We start from the raw sequence: 25,652 nt of genomic DNA, 5'->3' as shown, positions 1-25,652 counted from the left end.
ATGACAAATTGCAATCACCAAGTAGTGTCATTACCCTTTTTATCATGTGCTTTTCCAGAACATCTGTCTGTTTGCAACCTGCCCATTTCCATGTGTAGGAGTGGGGGTGAGCAGCGTGGGAGGAGTCGTTCCTTTGGTGACTTCCCCACTGCCAGGCTCATTCCCAGCAATGACAGGAAGGCTGGAATCTGCGCTGGAGTGGGATGCAGAAGGTCTTTCAAAAGAGAGGTGGGTCTTTGTATGATCTGAGACAAATATCAATGCTGCACTATAGTTTTCATGTTAAAAACCAAAAATATCGCATACTCGGGAGAACAGCCCACTGCAACAGCCAGATATTGCTCTTAGTTTCCATCACTCAGCACCACTTTCAACTTTGTTACAACTACTGTAGACTCCAGGGCATTAGAGCTTCCAAAGCTTATGACACTTTATGATGATGACTCCACCAACAGCAGCTGTAAATGAAAAGCTGTTGCTGATCTAATAACTGACCTGCGGAGTGCAGTGGCTCCTCACCCTGCATTTGCCACCCTTTGGGCTGCTCTGGTTTGCCATAGCCCTGCACAGCCAGATTCCTAGAGCAGGATATCACACAGCCTTGTATTCCCCTGCAGGAAGACTTTCCTTCAGCATCTCCCCCTTTCTCAGAGACATCCACCATTGCCTCCAGCCCTGTGCCCCTCAGCAGCACACACACAGGTACCCATGAGCTGCTGCATCTCCCTTGCAGCCAGAGCACAACAAAGCCACGCAGTGACAAGCTGCCCTTCCTTAAATCCATCCCTGCAGGCTCCAGAACATTTTCCTCTTCTTCTATGCAGTGGAGTTAGTTAAAGCCTTCCTCACAGAAAGGTAAGCAGAAAGGAGAGCAGCAGTGAAACCAAATCTCTCCCCCCATGTGTAATTTCTTGTCTGCTGTTCCCCAAGGGAACCACTCAAGGGTTTTGCATTATTGTTGCTGAAGGTACACGAGCTTGTGCTTCACTAAACAGGAGGCTTCTATTTTCTAGCTCTCCCTGACATTCACAATTCTCCTCATTTTGACATCTAAATTCCATAAATACGTTGTTTACTCCCTCTTCTGGGCTACTAATGAAAAATATTAAGTAAGATCAAGCCAAACATCCTCACACACATGCAGCATCTAGAAGTAACATTATGCCAGTTATTAGTAGGATTCAACAGTGCAGAGGTTACTAATTTAGACAAATGATGTGTGGGGTTTGCTTTCTTCCTGAAAGCAAGCAAACACCATCTCATTTTGGCTGTTTGGAATATTAACTCAATTAACACGTGCAAATGCACTGCAGCCCTGACACAGCCTTGATCTAGTTCTGCCTGAAATCTATTAGTCACTTCTTTCTCCTAAAAGGAAAAAAAGGTGCTCAGATGAACACACGTGGTGCTTATTATTTGTGCCTTCTGTGCCTGAGCAACACTTATAATAGGTTAACATTTGGTTTACAGCACAACAATAAAATCTGCCTTTATTGCAAATAAACAGTGTTCACACCTTACAATATCGTTTTAGATGTAGGATTACATTCCCTCTTAGAGGAGCTAACATCAATACAAAAGGCACAGGCATTTAATGTTTTCACACCTTTTTATTTCCCAAGCAGTGTTAATACCTATTTTAAATATTTGCATTTACTTTGTTAAAACATGAGAGGATTTATGTACATTGGTTTGCAATCTGAGAACACACAACATCAAGTAATCATTGGTACAGTAATAACACGGATCCCAGGAAAAAAATAATCACAGCCCAGGATTTTTCACACTCACTCCCCCATTTGCTTTGATTTAAAAGCTGCACTAACAGGAGAGAAGCCCCAACGTTATAGTAGCTGAAACAGGAAACAAACACCGCTCTCTTCTAATAATTGTCTTGAGCTGCTTTGATTGGTTGCAGTTAATATTAATAGTATAACCTTTAAAAATTGTGGGGAAAGGTAATACTTTATCTTCACTCCTCGTATTAAGGCTCCAAAGCAAGCTTAATGAGAAACCATTATAAAATCATACTGCTAAATAGTACCTTAACTCACAATTCAGCCTATATAATTGTATCAGTATTGCAGCTGCCAATTGCTACTGACAGATCCAACTTGCCCCTCTCCCGCTGCGCTGCTCGGGATGGCTCTCACGATCACAGCGTTAACTACTATTTGGGCTTACATAGCAAGACAGATGAGAGTTCCACCCTTACCGCATGACCACAGGACTCAAATTTTACCCACAAACAGAAATAAGGTGGTCTCAAACCCTATGGGTATATACCCATGACATAAACCCCACACCTATCCAGCAGCCTCTGCTCAAGATTTGTCCTGGACTGACGTGCAAGGCCGGGGCAGAGGAACCTTTCAGCGTAGCTGCCTCCAAACAAGGCCTCCTGCCTTCACTAGCACAACGGGACATGAAACTCAACCAACTAGCAGGGAACAAAAATAATTAGTACATTTATAAACAACATTTTAAAGACTATTACATAAAAAACATCATCCTCTTTACGAAAATAGACCCATTTCAGCACAAGCTTTGCCTTCTTGCAGGAGGAGGACACATGCCTTTATTGTTCTGTAAAAGGCAAGTGTTCTCCTGGACAGCTGCCAATAATGTTGTGTAAAATGTCCTTAAAGCAAGACAAACTCCTCTGTACTAAATCTTTTTAATCTTTTCTTTTCATCCTCAGAGAAAAGGTCGTTTTCTTCACGGAGTGGACTGGAAGCAAAGTCATAGTCTCTGGAATGACCCTTTACAAAAGTAAACAAGGGATATTTCTCCTTAGATGAAGATTTCAGCATCTACAAGGTAAAACAGCGGATACAATGTTAATTGGAAATGAAGGAATGCAGCAATTACTGATATTTATCTGATAATGACTGCAAAGTAAAAAAGGCTTTTAAAGTTTTTATTATCATCATATTAAAGCAAAAGCTTTGCACACTGTAAACATCCCCTTCTCCCATCCAACAAACATCTACTTCCATTTCTTCTTTGGGTAGCGACTAATTTTATGCCTAAACCTCCTCTTGCTCCCCACAGATCACCTCTACATGCTGCTTGTTTCAGTGCTGCTGGAGCTCTTGTAGGAAGATAAAACCTCTACAAAGTAAGGTCATGGCCATAACGTTCTCCTCAAGCACAGGTACAAATTCTGTAGTAACTGAGCATCTCAGGGAGAGATTTTTATTGTAGAATCAGCATATCCAACAATCAATGCCTTTACTAAAAGCTGAAACACATGGACCTATGTAAATAAGCCAACCCAAGTACATAGGTACAACCAGACTGATGGCTGTAACAGGCTGTGGTAACCAGGGTGCCAAAAAGCTCCATTTGAAACTAAGATAGCACATAGAAAGCGGGTGGTGGGGACGGAGAAACACCAAAGCACATCAGGAAATTCCTTTAACAGCAGCTAAAAACTCACAAAATCCTGGAAGACATTTCAGCCTTTCAGGCTGGTTTGGACACTTCATTGTTCACAGACACAGTTTTAATTGTTTTTTAAAATTTCTTACCTGCTTTGAAAGAGCTGCACAGTGATGCAGTGACACGTGCATTACATTAGCCTAGAGGCGTACACTGTGTGGAACTAAAGCCACCAAACATCATTTCATGAGAACAATTCATCTAAAACAGTAAAAACCCCCTAAATAAGAGCTTTAATCAGGGGCTGAGTAGGGTGTTTAATTAAAAAAAATCCCACTCACAGTAAACCCCTTGATTTTTACTGTGGTCTGAAATTTCCTACTTTATTCTTGTTTTCTTGCATTTGGCTTTTGCAGTGTGAACCTTGGGTGAAAGAGCAAGGAGATCTAGGAGAGATGTGCACGCAGCAATAAGCAAAGAAGTGTAATAAGAATTAAAAAGACAAGTCTGTAAGATGTACAAACACTTTGTCTCTTGAGAAGACTAGATATGTGGGTGCAAACCCTCTCATCTCTTGGGGCTGCTCCTAATTGCAAGCAGCCCACCACTGCACTTTTAAAGATGGTTCCCCCCAAATGGGTATTGAAACACTTCTGAAATTCCACTGCCAAGGACTGTGTTCAGCATGCCCTGACACCTCCTTCTCTGCAGGCTTGTGTGCGTCCTGAGGAAGGTGATGGAGGCGATTCGCAGTGCACGGGGACAGACAGACGGGCAAACACCAGAAGAAGAGCCGAGGGGCCTTGGTTCAGATTGCTGCAGGTATTACCAAGCTGCATCTCACTCACTCATCACAGATAATTTGAAACTCTAAAGAATGTGTAAGTTGTCTGGGTACCCCTGGGACGATTTCTACAGAGAAGCTTATGAATAAACATTAATATTTGTTAGTGTTTCAGCGTTAGGCTCAGACTGATGCTGTTGTCACTGCAACGATTAATTCTTTGTGCTGAACTTCGTCCAAGTTCAACACTCAATCAGTGCAGTTCTTCAGAGAATTTTTAATTTCTACTAAGAATAAATGCAACTGTAGCCCAGTGCATTATTTATTTGGGTTTTGACAGGGAAACAACTCTCTGCAGGAGCACAAAGACAAGCCTGGTACCAGTTAAGTGACAGTGTGAGGCAGCAGCAGAGGCTGGGCTCAGGGCAGGGCAGGGCCCTCCCTGGTGCTGTGCACAGCCAGGGCTGCTGTCAGCCTCTTGGATCTGCCACATGGCACTGGGAAGCCTGACAGAAACTGCTGTGCCCACTCGTACCTGGTACTGGTGCTGGAAGCACAAGACAGAGGTAAGACTACAGTCAGTCATTAAATCCAGCCTTCTCAAGTCTGGATATATTTCCAGATCTCCCTAATGTATCAGCTATTTAATTCCAGGGTTTATTAAAATACTGAACAATAGCTGCCTAACTAGCAAACACAGAAACCAAGGTAACTTGAATGGGATTTGGAAGGAGCTTCACCAGTCACTCCATTTGGGCCCTTGATTTCAGTGCCCTAATTTCTCTGTCACTGAGTGTATGATTCATAAGGTTTATCATCAAGTAATTAAAACTCCATCTTTTATCCCACCTCTTATTGCCCACAAAAGCAGCGAGAACCTGAATTTTTCAGTCTAGCCTATCCAGGGCCCACTGGGAGCACACTGGGCTTTCTAGTTCCAGAGCACCACACTCACATTGCAAAGAAAGGGAAAACAACAGAAGAGCAGGAAAAATTAAAGGATGTGAAGGAAGGAATGAAAGATCATGGAATGTTTCTCACATTGCATTTGTGTCCAAACTTTCCTCTAATCTCAAACTTGCTGTGCCTGAAATAGACCTATACAAAATAATGTCACTAGTATTAAAGAACTTCTATGTCAAATACCAGGATGATAGCTCCAAGACTTAGATCAGACATGAGTATTTTCACAACATATGTCCAGAAAAAGAAATGTACTTAACCTCAAACTTAAGAGAAAGAAGTTAAAAAGAGAAAGAGAACTTGCAATGTAACCAGTTTTGTAATCAGGTTTTTCTTACCACGTTATTACATTCTCTCTTGTACATGGCAGAACAAGAAAACGTGGAAGAACTGAAACTTCAGTATTTAAACTTTGCACATATCTGCTGCTTAGAAACTTCTTCAGATCTGTTTTCTACCTTTCTGTGTAAGAATTAAAGAAACAACCTCGGCAGCAATCACTGTCTACTGAAGATTATATACAACATCAAGGTTAAAAATGCTTCTTTGGGCTATAATACAAACACCACTTCAGAGGACACGCAAAACGCTGTACAGACATTAATCCTTCGTGCTGCTGTGACAACTACTGTGGTTAGAATATTCATATTGGGAGCATCTTCTGCTGTTGCTGCACAGGCTATTTTTACAATCACAAAGCAGTTATTTGCTACCACAGCTAGAATTATTAATGCTCTATTCCATAGCCTCACATGCTGGAATAATCAAGGGAAAAAAACAAAAGCCAATTACATTTGGACCTAAATGAACATGTACCCAGATTTTTTTCACGTGCAAGGCCAGGATCAGATTTGCAGGGGGATCACTGCTCCACAGACCTCCAAACACCGTCACCGAATCATGCGGCCGCCGCGTTACACTTGAACGTCACCCGAACGCGCTTCAGCTGACAGGAAACAACGGGCGCTTTGGGCTGGATGCAGCGGCGGAGTGTGAGCCCCGTCCCGCTCCGTCCCGTCCCGTCCCCCGCCGCGGCCGCACATTCCCATTTCAAGAGTGCCACCTCGTGGGGCCGCTCCTGCCGGGGCACGGCCACGCTGCCCTGCTCCCGGCTCTCACAGCACCAGCGAACGCCGCAGCAACAACACTGCCCGTGTCGCTGAGCCCCCTCGTCTGCTCCGGCTGAGGAATGGCTTGGTAACTTGGAGCCTTACCTTGGTGATTTCTTCAGAAGCTCTCTCAAAGTCCTGCACGGTTCTACAGTAAAATCCTATCGTGCAGCTCGGATCCATTTTTTTGAATGACATCTTTTTGGGAGAAGGACAGTGGAATGACTGCAAGTTTCAAGATTAAAAAGCATGAAATTAAGGTTGAGAATGGTGCATGCCAATGCAGCTACCTTTTCCCCCTGTATCACCTGAATTAAAACGCAGCACACACTTCTGGAGTCATTCCTCCCCCCTCAAATATTGAAGCAATCCCACTCTCCCCCTCCCGCACAGAACCTCCCGCTGTCTACGCTGTATTCCCCAAACCTGCACACAACACCCTGTTGGTTTGAAATCCCTCCCAGGTCTGCTGCTCCCAGCAGCACTTTATGAATATTCCCAAGGCAGGGGAGGTGAATGCTCGTCTGCAAATTGAATTTGTAACAGCTTTTGCACTATCTTACAATTACTGCTTTCCTACCCATTGCCCCCTTCCCTCCCCCAGTCTCTATAAAAGAGACATAATGGAGCAAACCAACCTCGTGCATTTTCCTGTACTAAATGAAATGGGTTAAAGCCCCCAGAAAACATACAAAAGCAAAACCATATTATGGTAACCCACAAGTAGGAAAAAAGCCTCCAATAACATGCCCTGCTTTATGAATGGGTGTTTGCTAACATGAGATCTCTTTTCATGACAGATGATGCTGTGACAGTGCTGTGAGCTGACACTATCAGCAGCCATGCTGTAAGAAAAAACAAACAGACAAAACCCTTCCCCACACTCACAGTTTATGAGAAAAGATTAAGCATATGCTATCTACCCTGATTCTGTGTTTATTACAGGGACTGTAGTTGTGGTGAAGATCACTGTGAAATTTGTCACCACTGCCTGTCTCTCCAAGGCAGCTCCTCTCCATTCTGCTGCCAGCACGTGGGGAACCCTGTCACCCCACGGCTGTTCAGTCCCTGGCAGCCCTGCTACAGCTGCTGTGCCACACACACACACCAGGTCTGCACACAACACATGGTGCCAGCACATTTGGGGGTCCATGGGTTCCCCCAGGCATCAGCATTCCCCAGTGTCTGTTCTGTGTGCTCGCAGCCCTGGGGCACAGCAGGACAGGACAGGACAGAGCAGCAGTCTGGGTATCACAAACCCATCTTACTCTTTTTTTTTTCCTCAGCCCCAGTTACCCCACCAGCACCTGTCTGCCCCTGCCACACTCGTACACACTGATGTTGTCTTTTACTTGTGATTACAAACCCACCAGAGATATTTCTGTGAAACCTTGGCTGAAAAACATAAGCAAAGAGAAGTATCTCTGCAAGACCGATGTTAGTCACTATTTTTTCCTCCTAATTCTGTTCAAATTTTCTGTGAAGAAATTTTATTTTGAATATTCATTCCTGAGCCACTGAGGTTAAATGAAGAGCCCTGTAACTCCAGCTGTGCCGTGGCTCAGGGCAGAGCCTTAACTCAGGGCACAACCTTAATGCTGCACAATCGCTGGACAACAAAGAGAAGAGGGAAGGCTGCTGTTTTTTTTTCCCCACTCCTCCAAACAAATGGATTCTGGAAGCCAATACAGAGTGGATTGATTTCCAACTTATTCTGAACAATTTGTCAGTTTGGAAAATACTCCCTGCAGATAAATCTAACAAGCAACTATCCACGCTAAGAAAGCAATTTCTGTTTACTTTTGACATTTCTGGACAAAGATATAATACTATTAAATGCACTAAGCATTAAATTGCAATATGTTTCCCGTCTGCAGAAAAGCATTAGGATGCGATCAAGCCAAGCTGGCAGCTCGTGGACCTTCCAAATACATCTTAAAGCGTTATTATTTGGAAATTCATATTAATGCCAGGCTGCAGCACAATCTGGAGGATCAGCCATGGGAACAGAAACCAAAAAGATGTGTCTTTTTTTGTAGGCTGGCCACTGAGCTACAGTGTGACCTTAAGGAAGTCACTTCAGCTCTGCTTCTTTGTGCGCTTCCCATCTTTTGTCTGCCTTACCCAATGAAACTGTAAAATCTTCAGAGAAGGCACTGCATTTTACTACAGTTATTAGCATAAAGGGGCAAGGATCTTGGTTATAACCTCTGGGTGCTGCCACAATACAAACAGGTAGAGCTGGGACTCTCTTCCAAATATCTTAACAGGGTAAATCTAAAGGCATTTCTAAAAATACTGACAGTTTCTATCTAGGATCTATTTTCTGCCACATTTTCTGCTGCTATGTCCCTTTTCAAATCCAGAACCTTCTCGTTTCCTTGAAAATCTTATACTTCTATATTCTGTCACACAAAGCATCTTGTTAAGCATAAATGTGGAGAGATATGTAGTATCTGCTTCAAGTGGGCCCTCAGATTTAACATTAGCCCCGTCTAAACCCTTTGATATATGTAAGTACTTCCCTAAATACTTTTTGATGGTATTTTGATTAAGGTATTGTGATCAACATCAATGTTATCTCCATGATAACAATAGACATGACCATTGCAGTTCTCTCCCTTATTCTCAGTTTAACTCTTAGCTGCTATACAAAACAGAAGCCATGAAGACACAGAACATCATTTCACACCATTTGACTTAAATCTAAGTGTAAACAGTCAATTTAAGATCACTGCTCAGTTCCTCAGGTGGGGGTTTAAGAGCTGCTAGGATCCACTTCCACTGTTTACAGGACTTCCCTGCAAATCTTTACGAATTCCACACTAAGCAGTTAGTATTTTAGAGGTGGAGGAGATAAATACATATTCTCTTCCTTTTTTAAATGTAACAGGTTCTTTCTGAAGCTATGCTTCCATGTTTAGTAGGAGTACTTGTCTTCACAGAACACAGTGGCATGAGGAACCACTGCTAATAACCAACTCTGTTCTAGAGCAGTTGATGCTGTCCTAAGCAGTGGATGCACCCAGAGAGTGTTTCTACACGGAATGAAGAGTAGCTCCAAGGAGGCTGGAAGTTCATGTGGAAGTTGGACACAGGATAAAGAAGCAGAGTCTGTACAGATGGCACTGAGTACTTCTACTGTGAGTACTGTGGCTATTGAACGTTTACTTCTGCAACTGATAATGTTTTCCCACAGTATTTGTAAATTGAGTTCTGCAGTAACCTCCTTTAGCTCTATCTATTTGCAATGCAAGTTATTTGGCCAGAGGTTAAAGAAAAGGGAAAACAGTACTGTAAAAAGACACAAGCATGACTTTTAAGATCCTGCCATAGCCTGAAAAGATGCATTCATTACATCTAGGTGCACCCAAAGAGTCATGGCCTAGAAAGGGGTTGGGGAGAAAGAAAGTGCAAGGGCAGCACCTGCCCCTTCAGACCTGTCAGTTTCTTGGAAACTACTATTCTATAAAAATAGCTTCAAAATCATCATAAAACTTGTTAAAAGAAACAGTTCCAAAGACCTGAGTAAATCTCATCTGTCTACCACAACTGATTAGTCTCAAAAATGGCCACTTGTATGAAGCTAAAAATAAGAGACCAGCAAATTTCTCAGGAGCAAAGTTACATTTAAAAAGATAACCATGTCCTGCAGGACAGAAATACTGGGAATCCCTGGATAAGGAAGCAGCAGGTTAACACCCAGGAACTCTGGTTCCAACCTGCCAGCAGGCTCCTACTACTGAATACTACAGTAATTCTCTCCATGATGCTGATTGCAGCTTGAATTTAAAAGAAAATAAAACAGACCAAAAAGACAAACCAATAAACCCAAATAATTCATGTTTAAGTACTTCACATATTGTCTGTTTTCATTGATGGAAAGTTACTTAAATAGAGTGATCATCTATTTTTGAGGTTCTCTAACCATTAAAAAGAAACAGACGCAGATTAATGAAGTAAAAATTAAACCCCCATATTGAGCTTTTAACCTCTGGTCATTTTTGTTGATTATAGGCCTATAAAGAAGGGCAGAACTTTGATAAATAACATGTAACTGTAAACCCATAAAGCTGCAGCTAGCTACAACGTCTCTAAATAATTAGTGTTTGATTCATATGGGAAGAAAACAGTGCCAGGTCTATATCCATACTACCTCAAGAGGGAAATCCTTTATGCTGACATCTACAAAGGATTGGCAGTAATGAGGATCCATGTAAATCAAACTGTCATCTGCAAGGACAAAACAGAAGACAAGTAATTCAAAAAACACCTTATTATTACACTGCTTACAATCCAATTTCTATGCAGAACAGCTGAAAAAAAAAAAGAGCCAGCAAGTAACTGCTTGCCAGGCTGATATTCATTGACTGGAGCATAGGTTTTTGCAGGACAGATTAACTTTTGCATAATAAAATATGCTTGTATAAGCAGAATTTTTATAAAGTGATGAGACTGTCATTTAATTTTTGGTGATAAAATTACTTTTACAAACACACAATTATATTCTGGAGTTTGCATATGAAAAATGCATCGTGCTACTTCATCCTGACAGGAAGAATATATTGCTTGTCATTTAAGCATCAACTAACACCACTTAAACTAGTAAAAAGTAAATAGGTAAATAAGAACTGCCAGACAGTTACAGCAGATGCTTCTCAGCTTTGGTGAAACAGATAAATTATGCCTTGTTTATGCAAGCACAGAAATTAAATGTACATTTTACAGGATCCAATTACTACACGGGCTAAATGACAAACGACTGGACCTGGGCAGACGTGATGAATTAATAAGGTACTCATTTTGCTGTTTTAATCATGATGTTTCCCACTGGTTTGATATCAACTTCCTAACTCTTAAAGAAAAATACTGAAGAGGCATAACATATTGAAACACTAACCTTGAAATCCAGCAAAGTAATACGACTGCTTGGGTTTGCCACCAATAATCCCAACACAATACTCAAGGCTTAAAATGCCCTACAACAAGAACGTTAAATAATCAGAGCAGTGTTAAACAGAGTAAGCATTACATGGAATTAAAATCTTGGCTCTTTCTTTACTGTTTTTTAGACAAATAGCTTCCTCCTTCCCCTGTTTTTCTTTTAAAGACTGACTGTATGACTTTCTGGGGTGTAAGTCAGCTTACAACTGCTCAAAGTGAAAAGGTACCACCAGATATTCCAGAGAAAGTCCTTCCTTTTGATGAGATGCCCAAACCTTGACAACACTGGTAGTATTGTTTTTGGGGAGGGGACAAAATGTAATGTCATATGAGTTGAGTACAGGTTGCTCAGTCAAAAGCTTTCAAAGTATTAAGATTTTATAGAGTTCCTATACATTTACATTCTTCTTTTTGCATTCAAACGTAGAAGCCTGTCTAGAGTATGAACTTTTACACGACAGGGAGAAATGTCAGTAGAAGAAAGAGTAATTATAAGATACAGCTCTAAAAGCAGCAGCCCAAAATCCAGGAGGAGAGAGGGACATACAACAGACAAGCCCCATAAATCTTACTGGATGTTGACTGTGAGTGTAGAGGAATCAGAGCCATCGGTATACAGCAGCTTTGAGAAAGAGATTGCAAATACACCTGATGGCATTTAAAGGGGACACGTGAAATATAGGAATCATTTCTGTTTGTAGGTGTAAGGAAAGGAATATACTCCTCCAGGCATGGCAAAGCTAGGAGCCACCGTGGACAGAAAGAGATGAGGTATCAGCTGGGGGCTACAGGTCAAACTGCGCTGCCAGCATGTTTCTGTTCATTCAGGGTGAAAACACTTGGGCGCTGTGATCCACAAACATGTGCTGGCACACCAGCGCAGCAGTTACTGTTAAAGAATGTGGGTATACCTTCTAGTGCTGGGGAGAGGGATTTCCATGTATACACACAGTTTGGCCAAGGTAAGAACACTGTAATAGCTTGACCAAAATTCTTCTGTCACCCCAAGCTCTGGATACGGTCACAGACAATGGACATCAAAGACATCACCCTCAGTCGCTTCTCTATTTAAAGAAATCCCTAGTAGAGGAATGGAAGAAGGCACAGAGGACTTTCCTCCCTCTTCCTTCAATATATTTCTACTCTTGTCACTTTCATGAGGTTCTGTTTCTTAGCAGAGCTCATTAAGGGTTCTGTGACTATTCAGTCTTGGCTTAACACAGGTCTCCATTAGTTATCCCACCAACTCCCCTGGGAGCTGAATTTTGCCAACATCCAGCACCTCAGAAAGCTGAGCCCAACTGTTCTCATGGAACTGAAGCCCAAGACCATTAAATACTCTAAAAACTGAACAGCCTTTAAAAGTCCATAAATCACAGGGGTTGTCTTGGGGCACTAGACAAGTGTTGGGTCCAAAAAATTGGACCTTGGCCCAAACAGAGACAGCAACCAAGAAGACTATCAGCTGAGCTAAACTGAAATCTCCATTAGCTGGCAATCGTATCTATATCCTCTCCTCTAAGAGATCAGCCAGTGAGAGTATAACCATTACATTATCACTGTATGAGGAGGGAAAAATTCTCTCAACAAATCACTGATATTTCATATCCTAATAAGACCAAAGCTTCTCTGGATGAAATTTCCTCTAGTTAGACAATGATAAAGTAATTTAACATAACAAAAACCATCATACCCCTCCCCTGAGATGGTAACAAAGTCAACTTCAGCATGATTTGTGCAGAGAAAGTGCTGCTTATTTAAAGTGCAAGGGCTGGAGCAGCTAAGGAGGACACATCCTCTGCCACTGCAACAGAAAGGGAGCAAAGCTGCTTAGGGTAATGAATAACTGTTAATCTATGGGAACCTTCTTGTAAAAGCGAATTATAAAACATTTATCATTTTTCATCCATAAGGATCACTTTGTAAAAATTGCCTCTTGTACTACCTTCTAAAGTCTGCATCTTTAACTGAAACCCAGAATTAACTTAATTCTGTCCCCTCTCTTAAGGGGAAGAAAAAGACAAAAGAAAACGGGAAGATCAGATAAGCAACCACCTTAAACCATTTAATGCTTAAGAAAATAAAAAACAAAGCAAGGAATTGGGTATATTTGTACTTTAAAATGCTGACTGATCTTTGCTATAGCACAACTCTAATAGCATATGTAACTAAATTACCATTTGTAATTTGAGGTACTGCATTAATGTCTTTTCAGGTAGCAGGGCAGCTCTCATGGCTGTACCAAGGGACATCATGTGCTCTGCAATTACCTCTGATCTTGTAATAGGGAAATTTAAAATCTGTAAAGTCAAACTTTACAACCTTCAACTGTAAAATCACCACCACACATTTAATAGGTAGAAGATTACCATCACGAAGTCGCTTTTCACATCACCCGCTGCTACTATTTGAAAAATGATTGAACTCTCATTTCATACCTTTACAAACTCTAAGTAGTCCATGTTTGTCCTCTCTCCTCCCAGTCTCACAGGAACTAATATAATTACAGCTTTTGTGTCTGCTTCTCCAGAATCCAGGAAAGAACACTGTCTGTCAATAACATCTGAACTGTAGACTGAAAGGAGACACACAAAAATACTCACATTTCAAATACAACCCCCAGCTTTTATAAAGACACACCTACAGCCTGTCATCACTTAGTGTGACCAACTAAAGCTGCAGTCCTTTGAAATCTGACTGTCCTCTTGAAATGCAGCTCCTGATGAAAAACAGTGCCATGGCTCCAAACCCAGAGATGCAGAAATCATCAGTGGAACAAAGCAGCAAAAAATAAACAGAATTTTAAGTTTCCACTCTGACTGTAAGTCAGGTGAGAGTGGTTTGTAGTGTGTGATTAAACGGTGTCTCTTTCCAATCAGTTTGGCTGATTACCCAGGGATGTCAGTCCCCTCTGTCCTATCCCATCAACACTTATGACGTAACTAAAATTTCTGGCAGCTAAGTGTGGCTACTGGAGTAATACCTTGGGCTTGGATTTGAAAGGCTGCAGCCATTGGTGTAAAATTTCACTCCACCTTTTGTTTATCTTGTCATCATTTTCTCCTCCTGAACATCCAGAGCTCTAAGCTCCTCTGCCCATTATTGATTGTTTCAAATGCCACATTGGAGCAGAAGAAAGGTTACCACAGACTTGAGTTCACCATCCTACTCACATCTTTAAACTCCATGCAGAAATGAGTTCTTACTACTCTAAGAGACTGGTGCACTGGATTTATTCCTGTGTACACAGAACCCTGTGTTGCAAAAGACAGAATGTAACTAACAAATCCACTCTAACTGAAGGATTTTTCAGTAGTTCGGTTGCATTTGAGGGTTATTTTTGGTAAGATGTGGAAGTTTTTTACTAGTTTATTGCTACAACAACATTGAAGTGAGTATCAAACAGACTATTAACTGACTTAAATCCAAACCAAAAAGTTAAAACGGGCAGGTTGTAAGAAACAGTTATCTTGCTGGATTTGGAATTCCAGAGTCTTCCACTGTAAAGATACCAAACAAGCAATCTATGAAGCTTCCAAGTCGTTCTCAAAGAGAACAAACATCTGCATCTATCCAGACCCCTTTTGCCCACCCAATCTCAACTTTGTAGATTCATTTCTTAGGGTTTATTTTTTTCCCTTACAGCTCTCTTGTTAAGTGCTTACAGAAGGGAGTAAAAGACACCAGGAATATTTGCAAAAATAACACAATCACAGCATTTACCTGTACAATCCTGAGCAACATAGACTGTTACTCCTTGCAGGTCAGGGTCTCTTGCTTCTTCCACAGCTTTTCTAAGTACAAACACAAAACTATTCAACTCATCTCGATTTTAAAGAAATTGACAGGAAAGAAACACCAATTATTTAGTTGCTTTTACTTGTTTGTTGTCGGGTTTTCTGCTTCAGCTTTTGTGTGGGCTTTTGTTGTTGTTTTGTTTTGTTCTGAATTCCAATCACCTTCCATTCCTGATTGATACAGATGAGGGGGTAGTTTTTTATTTGTTTGTTTTTAAACACTAGATACCAAGATCCAGTGTATAAGACAACATGTTTTTCCCAAGCCAAGACGATGATGACTGGCTATTTAGAAGAAACAATGAAAACAAGCAAAAAAAGCCCAAGGAAACACATGAACATCCAATTAAGTTCATATTCAGTGCCTAATTTCTGTTTATAACAATTTTCTGTCAGGTACATTGGGATAAAAAAGGCTAAATTTGCTGACAAAAATATTATTTTTGACTCAGCAGATCTCTTTAGTTGATTTCAGCTCATATAAACAGCCACAAATTAACACCTTCTGTCTATGGAAATAAATGATATTCCATAAAAAGCTGTAAGATTTCACCCAAACTTTCAAAAAGTAATTGCAGTATTAGGCTATCCCCAAAAAGAGTAATGGACCTAAAAGCTAAAAATAAAATAGATGTCGATAGTCTGAAGCATTATTGGCAGCTCACTCTGTGCATGTGCACGTGTGTGCACACACCCCCACCCCTCCTTGTTACTTCAGTACAGCTTCACTTCAGATTAATGTATTTTTACACTAAAGATGAAATCCTTTTATTCACATATAGATAGAGAAATGTGAACTTGGGCTTCTGCTGCTTAAATGACTCATTAGTGATTCAGTTTACAGGTAAACTGGAATCTACTCAGAACATAAGCATGTAAGGCTATAAAAAAAGCCCCAAACAAGAAAAAAATGGTAATATTCAAAGAACTGGCCTATAAAGACACATAACATGGAGAAATTTGACTTTAGACTTTTTTTTTTTCCCCACACTGAATGTCACAGACCCTTTACTTTTACTAGGATATAATTATAATATTAATAGTCCCATACATTTACAGTTTCACAAGAATTTGATGTGTGCAAAGAAATGCTGAAAACATCAATTTTAGCTCTGACATTTCATTACACTATCAGTACATTACAGCCCCCAGGTTACAGCATTAAAAGAAAAGAAAAAACCCTCTGTAATGTTATGCATGTTCCAAGGTTGAAAGAGTGGTTTTAGTTTTTAGAACATTTCATTAACTGCAGCTCTATTTGAAAGCCTGGGTTTGGGAGAGATACTTGGGACTTCTACTGCCCAAAGTACAGGAAAAGAGGAATATCATTTTTTTTTCATGGAATAAGACTGAAGAAAAGCTCAGATTTCAGTTCCTGCACCTCCTGCTGTTTCCCTTCCTGCCTCTGAAAAAGCTCTAGAATTGCTACTAATATGGACGTATTACAAAGGCAATCATGAACAGTTAGATGCTCAATTAAGCTGAAGTAATCTCAGGACGCTTGGAAATGCGTTAGGCACGGTAAGAACGACGAGTAAAGGGGTTTTTACCTTAGAATGTGTGCAACAACTGCAGGCCCATACCAGTCCCCAGCAATTTTGCCAGACTTCTTTCCATATTCTGTCAGCCGGTGCAAGCCAAAAGCTGCCAGCGGAGAGTCGCCAAACCAAGAAATGATTTTCCTGTGATAAACTTCATTCCTCATTTCATTGGCATCACGGTTTCTCTTCAGCATTCCCCGATGATGGTGTGACAGGATCTTGGGTTCTCTCTCTGCTGTAAGCGATGCTTCGAACGATGCTGTCAGCTTTTTCACTGTATGGGCTGTCCACGATTCAGCATCTGAACTGTCAATGTCCAATGCATCTGGCCAGACCCAGGCTGCAGTGAGACATTTTAAGATGCATATTAGGCTTAATACTCACTTTTGGGTATAATTAGCAAAGCACATCCCTTTCCCCATCATGTTCCTTAAACCAGGAATATTTACTTTACATACTGAGATGCAGATGTCAGTGTTAAAATGGAAACAAAGAATTGGAATGAAGGATGATTTGCTGTTATTTTCTGCTGAGTGGTAGGTAAAACAAAACCCTACATTTGGTAGCAATTTTTTTGCCAAGACAGAGACCGTCTCCACGATGCCAGTCAGTTAAATGCACGTGATGTACCTTATCACAAGACACCAATTAGAACTATCTTGTCTCTTAAAAATGTTAGTTATTCACTACCTAAGAAGTTTTATCGATGTCAAACAAGAAGTGTCAAAAGCTGTCTTTAACTCTCCTGCTTTGTTAGTTATTAAGAAAAAAAAACAGACAAACCCGAGGAATTATTAATGTAAAAACAAGCTTCTTGCTGGCAAACTGTCCAAGCAGATCAGCAGAAAAATACACACCATTTCTCTATTCACTAGTGAATTCTTGACCTAGATTACAAGGCAAACTTGTTTCTCTCAGCACAGCATCCACAGCCTGCATTTCTAGCTCAGCGTTTCTGTGAGAGCACATCCCACACACAGTGTTGCTCTTGCAGCGCGACAGCAGTTCAGCACACCCAGGGAGAACGCTGCCCCTGTCAGATGACTCCAAGGCTCTTCCACAAGTTCAAACAGCTAATGGCAACACAGAGCCATGTGAGGAAAGCTCCCAAAGACAGTGAGCACACAGTTAGACCAGAATATATCCTGAAAGTCTACAAGGAACATCCCAGAAGGCAAGGGGGAGGCTGCCACGTGCAAGGAATAAGCTCCTTGATTAAGGAAGCTCCAGGATGTTCCAAAACAGGCAAAGGAACCTTTTCTGACAGACAGCGAGACTGCAGCCCTTCTCCTAATTCTTACTGAAATATCCACATCAAAGTCTTTGAGAAACAGAGAGAAAGCACAGAGGCAATTTCATCTCAATTCTAACATTTAACTTAGGGCTTCAGCACTGTCCCATGTGTTGCTGGCAATGACCATGATCTGTCTCAATCCACAGGTAGCAGCCCTCTCCAAAACCTCCCATTCGTTCTTCGTTGCAGACCCAGGCAGATGCATGTGTGAGCATAACGTAGCATCATCACAGGCCTTGCTACTCCTGTACTGTCAGCTTCAAGTTCAAGCCAGGGCCTTAAGCACAGGCATTTCAAAGTAAAACTTACCAGTACCTTAATATTTAAAATCAAAACCCATTTACAACATCATTCAGCAATATCTGGAACATTCCACGTAGCAGTGGAAGTTTAAGTATTCCAGCTAGTAACTGTACTCAAGCTTTGCCTTGTAACAGAAACAATACCATTAAACTATAATGAAAACATCTTTGGGAAAAGAGTAAACAGTGATGAAAAACTTACTGTAAACACTTCAATATGTTTCAAAAGCTACCCAGGCCTCATAAAAAGCTTATCAAAAGATAATTCACCAGCTGTCAGAAGGTAAGGTGATGAGAAAAGTAGCCCAGAAAGACCACACATACTTTGTTTTTCTATGCATTTGGATCTTGCCAGAGAAACACTAGCACTTTGGAATCACCAAATCACTTTCCAAATGAGGATGCCTGGGGGACAGTGCAAGGAATTCTCTGTAACCATGGATTTTAGAGATATAAACCTGAGGCTTTTTTGTTTGGGGCTACTTCAGAATGGACCATTATGCTTTCCTGCTCACAAGTAGTCTTCTGACCAGATTTGTAATGCTTTTTAAATGTATGTATAACAAAAGCTGTATTTAAGGGATTTGTGTTCTCAGCAGAAGTATTTTTGTACGCTTTGGTATTTGCAGTCGGTTGAAAGGGATAATGAATGTTTTCTGACTTAAATATCGACATCAAAAGGAACATTCAGTAAGCCGATCTGATGGTTTGGTCATGACATTGCCAAGAAAGCAGACTTTGTGATGCAGCTGGTGTGGAACTGTGATCACAGCTTACGTCATATTTACACAGTGAGTACAAAATACTATCAAAACAGGCTTTCAGAACTATCTTCTCCCAATGCATACCTAAGACCCAACAAATGGCTGAGTAAACAATACATTGTATTCTCTCAAACTAAACATGTCTGGGTGGCTTCAGGCCCGTGCCTTGGATCATTTCGACAACAGGCATTGGTGACAGCAGACATGACCAACAGTTTGAAAGGGTTAATGTACTACATTATGAACGGAATTGAGAAGATGAGAATAAAAGGTGGTTAACTATAAGAATCCAAACCACCTCTAAGCATGACACTGCTCAGCTTGGAAGAGTGGGGAAGACATGCACACTTAGCCTTTGAAAGTGGGAAGGGTTCCAAGTCTCTTAAAGCTACTTCCTTCAGAAAGCTCTGACAAAGGGAAGCTCCTCTGTAAGGACTTGGGTGGAAGGGAAGAGATAGAACAGGGAAAATTCCAACACAAAGCATGACGTACTGAGGTTAGATTAGAATCCTGCTATGAACTCAAGAAGAAACTGAGTAACGTACAACTTTAAACCTGATAAAACCACATGGCTTTTTCCCACAGCTATGGGCTTTGGAACTCATTTCCACATCTTGAGGTCAAGAAACAAACAAGTTTCAAGAGAAGTGGACCGTTGCATGGATAACAACAATACTCAGGTATGGGATGACAGATTTTTGTACTGTTTTACTTCACTGTTAGCTTCTCTGGAGTTTCCAGTATCTTCCTTTGACAAACTTTGCTATTCCCTTTTTCAGAAATGGGAGAGTAGGACAGAAGGATCACTGCTCTGATGCAGTGGAACAATTCCCATATTAATGAGGAGTCTAGAATCAAAACCAGCTTGCACGTGAATTTGGGCCACATAAACCCCATCACACTCGCCACAGAACATCCATGCTTACCATACCAAACATACAGATCCTCTTGTAACTTACCTCTCCCAAGAAAATGAAGCATAAGACCTTGAGCCAGCAGCATTTGGCCAGTTCTCAGCGTGCAACCCCACCCACAGTCTGTCGTTAATGCAGACCCTTTTATCTGGGGAAATTCCTCTCTGTAAGTCAGCCATATTCTAGAAATAAAATCTTTCCGAAACTCCTCAACATTGCCCGAGATTTCTCTGATTTTATCAAAATTGGATCCATCTGCAGCCAGCTCACCAGATTCTGTAAGGCAAAGCACAGTTTCAGTTACAACTTGGCATGGCATTTCTGTCATTAGAATAAGAGGAAAAACCATACAACTATTCTACTAGAAGAAGAGAGCAAACTTGCTCCCGTGCCAATGGAATTGTTGATATGCAAGTAAGCAACTGCTTCATTTCCCTCCAAGAGATTCTTAGAAACCTGCACACTGGGAGATGAGAATGAAGGTGTGAGTGTAGTAACTTTTTGTGTGGTAATTTCAATCATGAGATTTTAGAACGAAAATCTTAAACTGACAGGCAAAATGGAGGTAAGTGCAAATGTCAACAGTAATATCTACAGACAGAAGAGTCTGGTGTAAAATCCGAGGCAGGTTAGGATGGGTTGCATTAGTGGTGGTGGTGGACATGTAAATGAGTATTCTCTAAGCCTTTCAGTTTGAATTGGTAAGTGTTAGTGATGGTCTTTCTAGAAGATCAGAAACATCCACAGAGCTCCTGCTGAGTAAGACTGGACTGAGTGCAGCGCTACATACGTACCGTCGGTTTTGAAGTGGTAACACTTCCCCAGCAGAAACACCGGAGAGTTCCTACTGAAGTAAGTTTTTGTTTTCAACACCCAACCTACAAAGGACACAAACCAAACATGATTTCGTGACTGAGGTATTCAAAAAAGGAATTGCTGATAGCATGTGGTTAAGCCAAAGGTAACCCTTGAAAGGGGAATATAAGAGAAACACGTAGTGAAAGCGGGTTTTGCTTCCAGAAATAACAAAAAGTTCAACACAAACTAGAGTTCTGGTCTTGGAGTTCTGGCTTATGTGACTGTTTGAATGTTAATACAATGGTACTACTACGCAGAACTTGTCAGGATGCAGAAATGCTAAAGCTGAGCTTAAGTTGCTTTGTCTCTATTGTGAATTTGTTACTGCACAGTTACAGGCCAGAATTTGTTTTTTTAGCTTTTAACAATGTCCCAAGACAGTATCTTTTTCACTTAAATCTAAATCCTATAGTCCCCTATATCCTAAATCGACAGTTTCTTGAACTTTTCCAACCACATATCAGGTGTAATGACTACTGTTCCCCTTCAGCCTTAAGGCAGCCTTAGAGAACGTAGAAAAAAAGTATCTTTTCATCTTGGTAGGCATACCCAAGGTTCATTTATGAGAAGCAACACAATTTGTGAGAAACCTGTTGGTAAATCTGAACAACCTCAGTCCTAGAGGGAAAGTATAAAAATTAAGGTTAAGGACAGATTAGGGTAGGGCACACTTGAAAATTTTGTTGCTTATAAACAAATTACCGATGTTCAACCTTACTCAAGCATGTGAAGTAGATTCTTCAGTGGAGTTTGTATTTCACACAACATCCTATTTTTTTTTCCAGGAAAGCAGATGTAAAACCAAAAAGTCAATATGCAGATAATTCCCCATTAACCCTGTTTAAAAGTCTATGCAAATCTAGTGGCATTTACATCACGTATGTACTGTTTTCAACATAAGGTATTTCAAAAGAAGTTAAGCAAATGTACTTGAAAAATAACAAGCTAGGTAAGTTGGCTTGCTCAGGCTATTCATAGTGCCAAAGTAAAAATGGTTTCAAGGGCCATATTGCATTTTGACTGTTAATATTAGTTAGGCTTTTGAATGACGATCCCATTCATGTCAAAAAGAAACATTCCCTTCCTGTCAGTGGAGAGAGGATCTTACCACACAGTGTTTCACTTACTGTATTTCATGTTGTGCCATGCAGACATAAACTTGGATTTTATCTTTTCTACTTCATCTGTCCCTGTGGCCTCCATATTCAAATTCTGGAGAAAAAGCCATCGCTGTCTTGTACGACGTTCAATTCTGCTACTGCAAAAACAAACCCAGAAACTTATCCACGGGCACTGAGAACATGGGGTACAGTATCACCACCTGCCTGCTTCCACAGCTATGCCTGAACACGGCCAGAAACGGTAACAAACTTGCAGAATCCTCTGCTACCAGGACTGAGAAGCAATCACACCTTCCACAGGTAAGTAATACAATCATTTAATTCCAAACATACACCCATAAAATTACTATGTAAAGCTAAATAAAAGATAACGTTCTCCAGCAGCTCCGTATTGCACAAAAAACTGATCTAGAGCGTACAACCTGTGCTGGCATATGGCTACACTCATTTTAACTGGCAAGGAAATGAGGAGCTACTGTGCACTTCAGTAAATAGAACAGATGCCATTCTTTTCTGCTGAAGAGAACATGAGATGCACTTTTCTTTCCCTACATTAGGGGCTCTAGAACCAAGAAACAAATCTTGGCATTATAAGCAGCATTACTTTCAGATGTCTAATGAAGAATTTTCTCAGCCAAAGTTTCCAGACCTTAGAGGAATTTAAGACAAAGCACAAGATGATTTGCTGTGTGATGCAGAATATGTGTAGTGCTGAAAATGTGTGTGGTACCAGTGATATCATTTTGTACAGAATTAACTTGCTAGGGAGGTAACATCAAGAAGTGAATACTGTGGTATAATCCCCGTTTCCTTTACATCTCTTCCAATTACCACTTGCAGTTCAAAAAAGGCTCTCTTCTGATTTGATGATATTGTCTGTGGTAGTCCCGCTGTATTAGAGGAACAAGAGTGGCAAAATGGAGGTAAAAATCCCTACAGTGCAGATTAATTCTGTAAAAAAAGGCTTATAACATTTCAAAGGGGGAAAGCAAGAGGGAATTCGCTTTTACTGATTCTTTCTGAACTACAAAACATGACAGACCTCACCTTAAAAGCAACATGAACTGGCATTAATACTGAAAGAATATATACTACCTTTATCCCTGTTCGCAAGAAGCCTGATAAGATGGGATGGAACTCTCTTTGTAGTCCATCTGCAGCTCTGCAACGGTAAGGTTGCTAGTAATTAGCAGAGCTTGCTTCACTGCATGTATTCTGTCAATGGTTCACTTTAAAATAGTTGATACAAGAGGTTTTCTTGATGATATTTGGTAGCCCAAACCCTTGCAGAGACAGCTGAAAAATTAATAGCTCCTGCTTCAACAGGATTTCTTGTGGGCCATTGTAAGTCAATCAATAGTGGAACATCACTGCAAACCACCAAATTTTTAGCTAAGTTCTGATAACATCTGATGATGACTTGAACAAAAGTGAACAATCTCATTCAGTTAATAAACTTGGAGATATAACCTCCTTACTTTAAAAGGGGAATCTAGAACTGTATTCACCTTTCCACGTGTTATTCTCCATTGAACTGGGGATCAAAAGCAAGATGAAGACTAATTCTTGTTACTTCACTCCACTGAGAGCATATTTTAAATAAAAACCTAAGCAGTGAGTGTAACTGAAGAGGACATGAGGATGTTGAGTTGGCAACGCCTTCAGAGCCTGAGGGTACTGGCGCAGATGTGCTGTTTATGGGCAGCCTCCTGCCCAAGCCACCTCGAGCATGTTTTCCTGCTATTCCATTGTACTCTTTCATAAAAGTCTGTCAACAATGTTTTCACAGAACAAGAGGCAATGCAAGCTCACAAACATGAGGGAAGGCTGACTTTTTTTTTGCTACTGAAAATAACAAATGGCTATGACTCACATTATTTGCTTCGTGTTAAAGTGAGGTTTGTAGGGGAAGAAAAAGAAAGACAGTCCAATGTTGGATTTTAATTTCCTGCCTTCTTTCTGCTTTTTTTTCTTTAGGGAAAAAGAAAAAAGAAAGACCAACTGTATCACTGACTCTAGCTTGCAAAGCTGGCAAGATGAACTTCTTCAGGAGGTGTGTTTGGTCCAGTCTGTCCTCACGAGATAATCATCGACAGTAATTTATGCAGCAGCCACTGATTGCCTTAAAAGCCAATACCTATAAAAGCTCCCTCTGGCTAAAATTAGAAATTAAACAAACTCTACTGTTCCAAAAAGGGCCTGAAGGAAAAATTATTGAAATGAGAAAGAAGCTAATTTTCCTTTAAAAGACAATGGTCATCGCAGCACATTTCTCTTTCATCCTGTCACATTTCTTCCCCAGAATTATGCTAAAGATGTGAAAAGGGCTTTTAAGAAGAATGCCAACAAAAACCAGACATATCTATTCTAGTGGAAAAACGCAGGTCCTTCCCATCAATGTAAGAAGGCATAACAGTTCCACTGAAATGAATGGAACAGCGTCAGGAGAAGGTCACGGGGAATACATATTTAAGCCCAACGGGCACAACACAACCCCTGTTATTAAATCTAAAGCTAATGGTTTTATACTGAAGTCTCATTTCAGAAGTTATCTAGAATGTACATTACTCGGATGATTTTATTTCACAGAGCAGCAAGGACACACCTCTTGATGAAACATTAAGTCCTGTCTTCTCAGAGCCCTCAGTACCCCGCCTCTGAGAGGGGACGATTGCAGGGAGGTGGCTGCTGTTAACCGCGATGGGAAAAAAGAAAACCTACCAGCAGAGTTTGTGTTCGTTAACAACAGAAAAGCAATCTAACCTGCCAATGCCACCGCAGCGAAAGGGATGAATGAAGTTTAAGTGTCACTGCCTGTATTTGTTAAGTGCAGAATGAACACCTTCACTTTTTTTTCTACCAGGAAAGAAACCGCTCGGGGATGACAGCAAATCCTATAGCAAAGACCGAACATTTACCCTTCCGGCATTTAAAGCCAAGCCACGCAAGAGCCGGTTGCAGAGAAGCTGCCTCTCTCCTCGGGCTCTCCACAGCCTTTGTATCCACACAATGACTCCTGCGGGCTTTGTCGGCAGACGGCCGGGGCGGGGGATCCCGAACCGCCTCCCGCGGGAGGCGAGAGCGGCACCAGCTGCCCGGCGGCCCCGCTTATTCCCAGCGCGTCGCTCAGCCGCCGGCCGCGGCGCGGTTACCGCAGCCGCCCGCCCGCGGACAGCCGGGAAGGGGCCTGCGAGAAGCCCCGAGCCCGCTCGTGACCCGACAAGACATCCACGAACGGGCTGTCCCGGAGCACGGCCCCGGGCCCGAGATGCCGCCTGCGGGTACGGCCGCCAGCGGCCGCCTCTTCGCCGCCACCATTGAGGCGTTTCTTCCCGCCCGGCCCCTCGCCCGGCGCCCCGGCCGCCGCTCGCTTCCCCCGCCCGCTCCGTTCCGCTCCCTCTGCGGGCCGCGACCGGCGCCAGCCGCTCACCCCTCACGGAGCCGCCGCCGGTGCGGGGCGACTAACGCGTCCCCGCTCGCGCCATGGCCACGGCCCTTCGCGGCCGCCGTAAAGGGGGCGGAGGAGCCGCTCACCCGGAGACGAGCCCCCAGCCCGCCGCTCGCAGCCAAACGGGCGGCGAGGCCGGCGCTTACCCGCACGGTGATCTCCGTGGCGCAGCCGGACGGGGAGCAGCCTCCCGGCGCGTCCAGCCGTGAGGAAACCGCGCGGAACTACAACTCCCGGCGGGCGCTGCTGTGGGAGCGAGCCGGGATCCCCGGGCAGCCCGCGCAGGGCATGCTGGGAGCTGTAGGCCTAGGGCAGCGCGGGCGGGCGCTCAGCCGCCGCCTGTGGCGGAGGGAGGGAAGGTGCGTGGTGGGGGTGCGGTGGGATGGGCTGAGGCCCGGGAGGAGGCGGCGGCCGGGCCGGGCTGAGGCG

General features: G+C 42.1%; 1 protein-coding gene across 2 annotated transcripts; it reads right to left on the bottom strand.

Annotated features, from left to right (window-relative positions):
- Positions 1-1,578: 1,578 nt before the first annotated feature.
- Positions 1,579-25,442, bottom strand: ATG4C (autophagy related 4C cysteine peptidase). 2 transcript variants are annotated; one of them, XM_062003904.1, is made up of 11 exons: positions 25,370-25,442; positions 21,782-21,912; positions 20,591-20,674; positions 19,842-20,072; positions 16,532-16,862; positions 14,908-14,978; positions 13,623-13,759; positions 11,141-11,219; positions 10,397-10,473; positions 6,346-6,465; positions 1,579-2,813 (listed from the first exon to the last, which is right to left on the bottom strand). In XM_062003904.1, exons 2-11 carry the CDS (start codon positions 21,855-21,857, stop codon positions 2,643-2,645), a joined length of 1,377 nt encoding a protein of 458 aa, XP_061859888.1. In that variant the 5' UTR covers positions 21,858-21,912; positions 25,370-25,442; the 3' UTR covers positions 1,579-2,642. The 2 variants fall into 2 exon arrangements, with proteins under 2 accessions (XP_061859888.1, XP_061859889.1); XM_062003905.1 differs by lacking the exon at positions 25,370-25,442 and adding an exon at positions 25,206-25,270.
- Positions 25,443-25,652: the final 210 nt, after the last annotated feature.

Source organism: Colius striatus, chromosome 10 (assembly GCF_028858725.1).
Source record: "Colius striatus isolate bColStr4 chromosome 10, bColStr4.1.hap1, whole genome shotgun sequence".
Classification (NCBI taxonomy): domain Eukaryota; kingdom Metazoa; phylum Chordata; class Aves; order Coliiformes; family Coliidae; genus Colius; species Colius striatus.
This window is presented reverse-complemented; position numbering and strand designations above follow the sequence as displayed.